Consider the following 10,722-nt stretch of genomic DNA (forward strand, 5'->3'; position numbering starts at 1 on the left):
AAAACACATTTTTAAAGACGGACATATTTAGATTGTTTTGTATTTTTTTTATCTGATTTGTTTAATCTGGTAATTTTGTTTGATTTCATTTATTAAATTATTAAATTACGATAAATTATTTTTTGTAAATCACCTGCAGCTTCTAAGGACCTGGAACGTTATATGTTATTTATAATTTATTTAAATGTGCAGCTCAAACAGAAGTATGGATTATATTTTGGATTTATTGAATAAATATGTAGTTTAATGTGTTATCCTGCAGGTGGCGCTGTTCCCTCGCCCTGCTGCTCCTCTGGGTCGAAAACAGGATTTATTTGATTATTTCTGGATAAATATGATGAGTTTTTACAGAGTGAGTGTGTGTGTGTGTGTGTGTGTGTGTGTGTGTGTGTGTTTTATCCCACGAGAGATTCCCCACCAAGTAAAGAAAACAAAATAAATCTCCTGTCTGTTTTAAATCAGCTTTTTTATTGGCGTAATAAACACAACAACATCTGTCATGTGTTTATTTTAGGTGAAGTCACTGACTCTGTAGATATTTAAGGGTTAAAGTGCTGAAAACGGGAGGATTTTGGACAGATTTTGATCAAGAGATGCTTTTATTTTGAAGGGACATCATTTGAAACGTGATTTCCCATGATCCTTAGCAGCAAAGGACTTTTTATTAGGGTTTTAGAGCCACTCGTTAATGTGTGTGCAAGCGTGTGTGTGTGTGTGTGTGTGTATGTGTGTGTGTGTGTGTGTTAGCCAGAGGAGCAGCACCCCCCCGCGGGCGTGGCCTGGGGTTCGTCGTCAACGATCTGTACGCCCCGCCTACTCGATGCTGATTGGCTCGCGCCGTTGCCCTTCAACCGCTCCTCAGCCTGAGCCGTCTCCATCATCCCTGAGAGAGACAATTAAATAGAGTTAAAACTAATAATAAAAAATATTTACAAATAATTAAAAAATAAGGCACAGAGGAATACATATTAGGTTTTTAAAAACACACACAAAATAATTAAAATAAATCAAATAAGGTTTAAAAGAATAGAGCTAAAACACAGGACAGGAAATAAAAAATGTAAAATATACAGAGAATAAAATAGAATGTTAAAATACAAAGAAAACAATAAAAATACAGAGAAAATTGTAATAAAAAGTTGAAATATAGAGAGATACAAATGAAATGTTAAAAATACAAAGACAGTAATACAAATGTTTTATATGCATTAAAAATAGCAGATTTGTGAGGATACAATACAAAAAACTGTATTTCTATTAAATGTAATTGCTCCTATAAAGACGTGCTGTTATCACGGTGAAAACATTTAAACATTTTTCAGATTATTATTTGAATTTATGAAAAGTTTCGTACTTTTACAGAGATCCAGGAAGAGCTCCTCGATGCCTTTATTTAACTTCGCTGACGTGTGGTAATGTTTGGCTCCAACCGACTCTGCATAGCTACAGAGACACAGAGAATACATGAGAACACACACACACACACACACAGAGAGAGAAACACACACACACAGAGAGAGAGAGAGAGAGAATCACACACACAGAGAGAGAGAGAGAATCACACACACACACAGAGAGAGAGAGAGAATCACACACACACACACAGAGAGAGAGAGAAACACACACACACACACAGAGAGAGAGAGAAACACACACACACACACAGAGAGAGAGAGAAACACACACACACACACACAGAGAGAGAGAGAAACACACACACACACACACAGAGAGAGAAAACACACACACACACACAGAGAGAGAAACACACACACACACAGAGAATCACACACACACACAGAGAGAGATAGAAACACACACACACACAGAGAGAGAAACACACACACACACACACACAGAGAATCACACACACACACAGAGAGAGATAGAAACACACACACACACACACACACACACAGAGAATCACACACACACACAGAGAGAGATAGAAACACACACACACACACACACACACACACACACACACCACACTACACACACACACACACACACACACACACACACACACACACACACACACACACACACACAACCACACACACACACACACACACACACACACACACACACACACACACACACACACAACACACACACACACACACACACACACACACACACACACACACACACACATTTACCCCTCTCAGCGTCTTCCACTGAAACATGTCTGTCTTTGTCCAAATCAATTTTATTACCTGCAGAGAAATGAATTATTATTGATCTGTTTGATAGTTGTTGGTCAATAAATAGATTTAAATCAAAGTGAAGTGATTAGTGTTGTTTATATCTCACCTACTATACATAAACAAATGTCGTTCCCCAACATTTTCCTCAACTCCTTCACCCAGTTCTTCACCTGCAAACACAAACCGTACATATCAATCAAATCATATTCTAGAGCAGGGGTGTCAAACTCAAGGCCCGGGGGCCAAATCCGGCCCGCGACCTAATTGTATGTGGCCCACAAAGAGCTTGCAAAGAAATATAATATACAATACAATTGGTGTAATTGTTGAATATTTACTTTCAATGATTTGCCCTAGACTTCTGCTTTCAGACGTAGTTATTTAGGAAGTTATGACCAGAACTGATAATAATCCAATGCAGGGCCAACAATGTAATATAATACATTATTTAATATATATTATATATTTACATATGTATATTTATATATCATTATATTATATATGCCCTTTGAGTGCAACCATAATGCTGATGTGGCCCGGGATGAAATTGAGTTTGACCCCCCTGTGCTAGAGGAAGGTTGGTAAAGCAAAGCGATTCCTTAAAAATAAAACATTTAAAAATCATGAAATGTTGTGATTCTCTCTGTGTGTGTGTGTGTGTGTGTGTGTCTGTGTGTGTGTCTGTGTGTGTGTGTCTGTCTGTCTGTGTGTGTGTGTCTGTGTCTCTGTGTGTGTGATTCTCTGTGTGTGTGTGTGTGTGTGTCTGTCTGTCTGTGTGTGTATCTCTGTGTGTGTGATTCTCTGTGTGTGTGTGTGTGTGTGTGTGTGTGTGTGTGTGTGTGTGTGTGATTCTCTGTGTGTGTGTGTGTGTGTGTGGAATCAAACTCAAACAAAAATAAATTAATTCAATAATCATAAATCTTTAAAAAATATATAAATATTAAATTCAAACAAAATAAATTACTTTTCAAATAAATTAAATAAACATTTCGTAAAATACAATTAAAACAGAATTAAATTCTATAAATAAAATTAAAAAGTGAAATTCAAACTAAAATAATAAATCGTTAAATTAAATGTAAACAAAATCCACTCTTATGGACCAGTCTAACTGTATATAAAGTAAACAACAACAAAGTGTTTACCTTCTGGAAGGAGTCCTCGTCGGTGACGTCGTACACCAGCACGGCTCCGTTCGAGTCTCTGTAGTAGATCGGTCCTAAAGCGTGGAAACGCTCCTGACCCGCCGTGTCCTGGAACACAACAACAACATCAATATGTGTGTTGTGTACACTCTAGTAGTCAACAGTAAATAAAGTGTGTGTTCCTCACCCAGATGGCGAGGTTCACTCTCTTTCCTGTGATGTTCAGCTTCTTCGTGAGGAAGGACGCCTGCAGGAGATCAAAGGATCAGTATTTAATAATCAATGAACCTGATTAATGAGGAACTTAAAGGTCACCTATCATGCTGTGTGTAGGCAATAGCATAGGTCTCAGATATATACAAATATATAAAAAACATGTCTATGAAGTGTTTTGCTCAAAATACCAAACAGATCACCCATTCTAGCCATGCCTCATATCCCTCTATTTCACTTCCTGTTTCTAAAGTGCTGATTTGGGGTATTTTTTTTAAACGGCAGCTACCATCTAAACTAAATACTGCCGTGATGAAACGCCATATCATGGATTATCAAGGATTCTCTCTGAAACAGTATGGAGCTCAAAGGCTTTCTCTCTTGCCGGTTATACCACAAGGTGAGTTCCTTTTTATTTCCTGCTTCTTCACACACATGCTCTCCACTACAGGTTAGCTCTGAGTGTTAGCGATGCTAATGTAAACACCGACCATATTACGTCCAAAACAGTCGGGCATTGTTTCTGATAGCAACTTTCTGATAGGGCCGTGGGTCCACATTTCAGATATTACGTCATATCGGACGCAAATCTGCATCAGCTCCGTTGTTCCCCCGTTTTTAGAGATTTGGGTATGGAGGAAAAGAGAGAGGGTTTTATTCTCTGACGCTGCGTGAGTTCCCTGACACACCGGGGACACACCGGGGACACACCGGGGACACACCGGGGACACACCGGGGACACACCGGGGACACATGTTGATGTAGAGAAGACATCAACAAGTGACTTTTGCATGATAGGAGACCTTTAAACTGATAGGTGTGTATTTATAATGACACATGATAATTAAGAATAATGTTAATGGTACGTAAAAAGTAGAAATAACAAAATAATTGAATTTAAATTAAATGAAAAAAAAACAGAAATACTAAAAAACTTAAATAAAGAAACCAACAAAAAAAAACACAAATATTATCAAATTAAATATTAGATGAAAAGAATAAAACTTTATAAATATAATGTAAAAAACATCAGATTATATAATTAAATAAAAAAATAAAACATAAAATAACTTTAATAATCAAAATAAAGTATTAGTTGGGTGTGGTGTACGAACTTAAATGTGTTTTGAATTCAACCAGCTTGACGGGCAAGTCTATTTATAAATCACATTTAAACAACAACAACAAGGCAAACAAAACAAACAAAAAACACGGAGAGACAAAATGCAACAGGAGCTTTTAAATATAATTTTAAAAAAGAGTCATAGAAAGAAAAAACGACCTAAAATGGGTAAAAAAAACTCAAGAGAAATCACATGACCGTCTTCAGACGACCTTTGACCTCTTGGCTGTTTGTTATTCGTGGATCAGAGCGGAGGATTAACATACTGCTGGATTTATCTTAATCTCTCTGCGACTGAAAAGCTCACTTTTAAAAATACAGGAAAGGGTTTGAAGTCGTGTCTCAATAAATAACTATTACGTATTTTTCAGACTTTATTCAGAGAAACGGGTTCAAAAACCTTTTTCATTTGAACCTGAGAGTTAGAAAGCAGATCTGATAAAGAGGTCAAAGTGCGTCGGGGTCAAAGGTCGAGGTTTCTGATTTATTGGACTTTCGGTGGGAAACAAAATTCAGGGGCTAGATGTTAAAGAGTGTGTGTGTGTGTGTTGTGGTGAGTGTGTGTGTGTGTGTGTGTTGTGGTGAGTGTGTGTGTGTGTGTGTGTGTGTGTCAGCTGACTGGTGTGTGTGTGTGAGAGTAAGTGAGTGAGTGTGTGTGTGAGTGTGTGTGTGTGTGTCAGCCAGGGGCGCGGGAAAGGGAGTGAAAAGTTAGGACGATTCTAAGGGCCCGTGACTGACAGGGGCCCAAACAATTTTAGAACATTAAGAAAAAAATGTTTAAGTAACCAATGTGATATATTTTCATGGGGCCCAACATCCCTGGTGGCGCCCCTGGTGTGTGTGTGTGTGTGTGTGTGTGTGTGTGTGTGTGTGTGTGTGTCAGCTGTGTGAGTGAGTGAGTGAGTGAGTGAGTGTGTGTCAGCTGTGTGTGTGTCAGCTGTGTGAGTGAGTGAGTGAGTGTGTGTCAGCTGTGTGTGTGTCAGCTGTGTGAGTGAGTGAGTGAGTGAGTGTGTGTGTGTGTCAGCTGACTGGTGTGTGAGTGTGTGTGTGTGTGTGTCAGCTGTGTGTGTGAGTGAGTGATTGTGTGTGTGTGTCAGTTGTGTGTGTGTGTGTGTGTGTGTGTGTGTGTGTGTGTGTGTGTGTGTGTCAGCTGACTGGGTGTGTCCTTCTCTAAATGAGGTCACTGTGTGCTGCTCCATTATTGTTCCTGTTGTTATTATTTGCTTAACAAGTTGTTTGTTTTGTAGAATCAGAACTCATTTTAAAGTAAATAAACGTATTTGAACTTATATAAAAAATGATATTAAATCAAACTCACTGAGAAAGGACGAACACATATCATTATTTTATTAGTTTAAACTATTATATCACAACTTGTTTTCACATTTTCTCATCGCTCTTAACAATAAGTTGATTATTTAGAATAAAAAACCTAAGTATAAAGAAATAAAATAAACCTTGAGGTAAGAACTAAGTACAGATGAATACAGAAAGTAAATATAACTTAATAAGAGGTTTATAAACTCAAAGATGGATCAAAAGGGAAATTATATAAGTGGTATTAAGTGGCTTTTGATTTACATTTTAAACAATTTATTTTTAAGTTCCATTGTGTTTATAAGGGTTATGCATTTTAACTATTATTTTTATTTCAATTTTCTAATGTATTATATATTTGATTTTTATTAAAAACTGTCATTATGTTAATTTTGTTATGGTCAATTATTATTTGACACGGTCTCAGGGTCTCTGCGCCCTCAAACCAAAATGCAGATTTTTCCCGTAAAATGTTAAAGTGATCAGAAAACAATATTTCTCTTCCTCAAAAACTGTATAATTCCTCCAGAAATCTGAGAATCAAACCGAGCGTCAGACGGTTTTTACAGAGCTCGGACGTCACGTTGTTGTTGTTGTTTACCAAAGTTTCAGGAACAAAGATTCTCTCTCTTTTTGATCCATTTCTATAAAAACCTGTCTGAAAATGAGCTGATCAGATTTTGGCCACTTGATGTCATAACGATGTTTTGGCTTGTGTAACCATTAGCCAATCAGCAACCAAGGTAACCCCCCTTCTCTCTCTCTCTGTGTGTGTGTGTGTGTGTGTGATTCTCTCTCTCTCTGTGTGTGTGTGTGTGTGTGTGTGTGTGTGTGTGTGATTCTCTCTATGTGTGTGTGTGATTCTCTCTCTCTCTCTGTGTGTGTGTGTGTGTGTGATTCTCTCTCTCTATCTGTGTGTGTGTGTGTGTGTGTGTGTGTGATTCTCTCTCTCTCTGTGTGTGTGTGTGTGTGTGATTCTCTCTCTCTCTGTGTGTGTGTGTGCGATTCTCTCTCCGTGTGTGTGTGTGTGTGTGTGTGTGTGATTCTCTCTCTCTCTGTGTGTGTGTGTGCAATTCTCTCTCTGTGTGTGTGTGGGTGTGTGTGTGTGTGTGTGTGTGTGTGGTGTGTGTGTGTGTGTGTGTGTGTGTGCGATTCTCTCTCTGTGTGTGTGTGTGTGATTCTCTCTCTCTCTCTGTGTGTGTGTGTTTCTCTCTATGTGTGTGTGTGTGATTCTCTCTGTGTGTGTGTGTGTGTGTCCTGCAGATATACGAGAGCATGTGACTGACAAACTCTTCATCCATGTTCTTTATGCATGCTTCTTCTATGTGTAGCTCTATAGAGCTTTTCCTGAGAGACGGATTTAATTTCTTTCTTTTCTCAGACGTGTAAAATCAAACTGAAGCTCCGAGGCTTCATTATGAATCTCTAAGTGTTTATTGATCCGTCCCTGGCTGCATCACCCTTCCAGTATTTCCCGTTGTCTGTCTGACTTTAGTAACCCTAACCTCTGAGCGGCAGATAAACCGCCTTTTATGAGTTTCTCTGGCAGAGACCCTGGGGTGGGATTATTCAAAAACACACAGCGAGACTCTGGGAGCGTTTCCTCAGAGATCAGAAAATATGGAAAACAGGTATTTGGAATATTTTCCGTCTGTATTTGTGGGTCGTTCTCTTGGAGAAAACACCAAGACTAATGGTGCATTTCCACCATGGCACGGAGCGCGGTTTAAGCGTGCCGTGTCGTGCCGTGCCCGTTTTTGGTTGCGCTTCCACTAGGCCTAGTGCCGGCCCGGCCCGGCCCGGGGCCACTTTTTCACCTCTTTTCTGGCCCGACAAAATTGTGGTTCTATCGAGGCCAACAAACAGGGCTGAGTCGGGCTGAGTATGCTAAACTAGAGAGAGGATCGCTGCAAGGGGGCTACAACTACAACAAGATGGACATATTTGACCGTGATTTAATTGTAATACACGTTTCAAAATGATGCCGAAGTAACAACATACTGATACCGGTTAGTAAAAACCATGAATTAATGCTTTGACAAGTCTGCAGACAGACGGCAGGCGAAAAACCTTTTAAAATGCGTGTTTTCTAAATGGAGATTGGCTAAGCTAACGCAGTATATGCTCCGACCGTCCACACTCACAACAACGGCCTACAGACATAAATAAAGCAGCGACTGTATTCACCATGACACAGGCAGTCTGTGGTTTGTACTTGTTTAACTTTTGTCTAGTTTCTGAACAGATATGAGGAGCTGTGAGCTCTGAGTGCTAACAGCTGTGTTGTTTTTCTGGGGTTCTCATTGAAGATGACGCCACGGCTCCGCCTACACTGCGTTACTATAGATACTACCCCAGTTCCTAAACTGTAATGGAAGCGCAGCATGAAGTGAGTCGGCCCTGTTAAGGCCCAACGCGGCCAAGCAGTACCGAGCGTGGCCGAGGCCGACCGTGTGGTGGAAATGCGCCATAAGGGTGCGTCTCACTTCTCTTATTTTTCATCTCCTCGCTCCTCGGGCTCGGTTTCACTGGAAGTTGATTTGTCTGCGCCATCTTGAGTAGCGTCCCAGTGGCCTTATTCGTGCCGGAGGACCGAGGATCGAGGAGCGATAACCGAGGAACTACCAGACCATCCTCCGGTGAAATCCTCAGACACTCGCCCCGCCCCCTTACTGTGTATCGCTCACTGATTGGACGATGCAGCCCATGCACTGATCTGGCTGCTGTCAGACGATCAGCTGTGCAGCGTCATCACAAACGGACGTGGCTTCACGTGACGCTCCGGAGGAAACGACGTCCCATTGCTCCTAAAACTCATTTCCCTGCTTCTCGTGGTTTCCTTGCGTCTCTCCATGCTTCCTGGTGGGAGGGACTAGTCGCAGGGAAACGACGCAAGTGAAGGACGCAAGGAATCCATTTAACCGAAGTGAAACGCAGCTTAAGACTTCCCATGAAGAATTTTTAAATATATATATAAATCAAAATCGATGATCGAAGTTCTAGTCTTTTTTTAAATCCATCTTCCATGGCAGAACGTGCTGCCTACATTACCCATAATGCAACCCTTATCTTTCATATTTTTTGGACAGTTATTTAAATATAGAAAAGCATCAAAAGCTCCTATTTGAGGAACTGCAATCAGAAAGTATTAAAGGTGTTTCAAAGAGAGAGGAAAAGGGAGGAGAGAGAGATAAAGGGAGCACCTGTGGGTGAGAGAGGGGGGGAGGCAAAGAGGAAATGAAACTTCAGATATGTCCACACCTTCACCTGCGTCACTGGCTGTTACTCACACTGTGTGCAGCATTCCTTTCAGACATTCGTTTTTACACTCTTAATTTAAGGTGTTTTGAAAGGCTGTCAAAGCCCCGTTGTGAATTGCACAAGTTACTTAGAGGACTATATTTAGAATACCTTGTGTAATAATGATCTTGTGTAATACTCTGCAATATATATTCAACTGTACAATACTCACAGAGCATTAATAATGTTTTATAATATACATTTTAAGCAATATTGTATGTATTTAACCCCTACCGTTCCCCCTGAAAACATCCCTTTTCCGGCATTAATGGTACAGTATTGTATTTATTGTCATGACTGTAATAAATTCCAGTTTGGACATTTCTTGATATATTTTTCTGACATTTTTAGCAAGGAAAATACGAGACATTTGTTAATATTTTTGGAGTTAAATATTGATCAAAACATAAAACACCTTTCAGATATGTTTCCCTTATTTTCTTTAATATGTTATCAAATTCTAGGACATTTATTGAAACATTTCACATATTTTTACCCTTTTTTTGGTTTATTGAAACATTTTCTGGAGGGCATTTATTCCCAGATGTATCAGGCATTTTGCACATATACATTTCTGACATTCTCTATATAACTATTTGTACACATGTATAGTTGTTATTTATTGTACAATCTCTAAATTATTACTTTAACTTTCTCTTTGATATCATTTTTTAAAACAATTTCTGAAGAAATTGTGACTAAAGGGCTTTGAATTTGTAGTGAAATGGATTGTATTTAGTGACATTTCAACACACACACACACACACACACACACACACCCCCCCCCCCCCCCCCCCCCCCCCCCCCTCTATTATCCATTAACTATATCTATATAGGTACATCAAGCTATGCTAAGCTAACATAGCTTCCTGGTTGTGTTACCTGTACAGCTGTGATGTTTTACCTGTAAAATGTTGATGTTTGACCTTTAAAGTTGTGTGTTTGTTTACGTGTACAGTTGTGACGTTTGTTGTTGTTGTTTTTACCTGAACAGTTGTGGTGTTTTTACCTGTATATTTTGTGTGCTGTTTTACCTGTAAAGTTGTGATGTGTTTGTCGTTGAATTTGTTCTCGCAGTACCGCAGCACCATGGACGTCTTCCCCACACATCCTTCCCCCAGAAGAACCACCTTGAACGAGTAGGTTTTGCCGCCCGCCCCTCCGGCCGCCATGGTCTGTTTTTTCTTATTAAAAACCGTTGTTTTTCGTGAAATAATCAAAACAACAATCAAGCTAACGATGCTAATGCTAATCCTGCGTAGCTTCACATCAGCTTCCGACTTGGGATACAATCAGGAGAGAAACGCCTCGACAGCAGAAGAGAAGCCGGGTTTGGTGGATGTTTATCGCCGGGCGGAGGAGAACCGGGTCTAAAGGTGGAGCTGGTTCCGTTTTCTGTCCGAAGAGAAGCTGC

At 39.8% G+C, this 10,722-nt stretch overlaps 1 protein-coding gene across 1 annotated transcript in view; it reads right to left on the reverse strand.

The window, feature by feature from the left end:
• Positions 1 to 447: 447 nt before the first annotated feature.
• rab21 (RAB21, member RAS oncogene family) overlaps positions 448 to 10,722 on the reverse strand; it is a 10,367-nt gene continuing 92 nt past the window's right edge. The window contains exons 1-7 of the mRNA XM_034135757.1: positions 10,343 to 10,722; positions 3,543 to 3,602; positions 3,356 to 3,463; positions 2,317 to 2,380; positions 2,165 to 2,219; positions 1,355 to 1,443; positions 448 to 883 (exon numbers count right to left, since the gene is read on the reverse strand). The exon at positions 10,343 to 10,722 is cut by the window's right edge and continues 92 nt beyond it. Of these exons, the coding sequence (XP_033991648.1) occupies positions 744 to 883; positions 1,355 to 1,443; positions 2,165 to 2,219; positions 2,317 to 2,380; positions 3,356 to 3,463; positions 3,543 to 3,602; positions 10,343 to 10,480 (654 nt within the window). The 5' untranslated portion in view covers positions 10,481 to 10,722 and the 3' untranslated portion in view covers positions 448 to 743. The remainder of the gene's footprint in view (positions 884 to 1,354; positions 1,444 to 2,164; positions 2,220 to 2,316; positions 2,381 to 3,355; positions 3,464 to 3,542; positions 3,603 to 10,342) is intronic.

This window comes from Trematomus bernacchii, unplaced genomic scaffold (assembly GCF_902827165.1).
Source record: "Trematomus bernacchii unplaced genomic scaffold, fTreBer1.1, whole genome shotgun sequence".
NCBI lineage: Eukaryota > Metazoa > Chordata > Actinopteri > Perciformes > Nototheniidae > Trematomus > Trematomus bernacchii.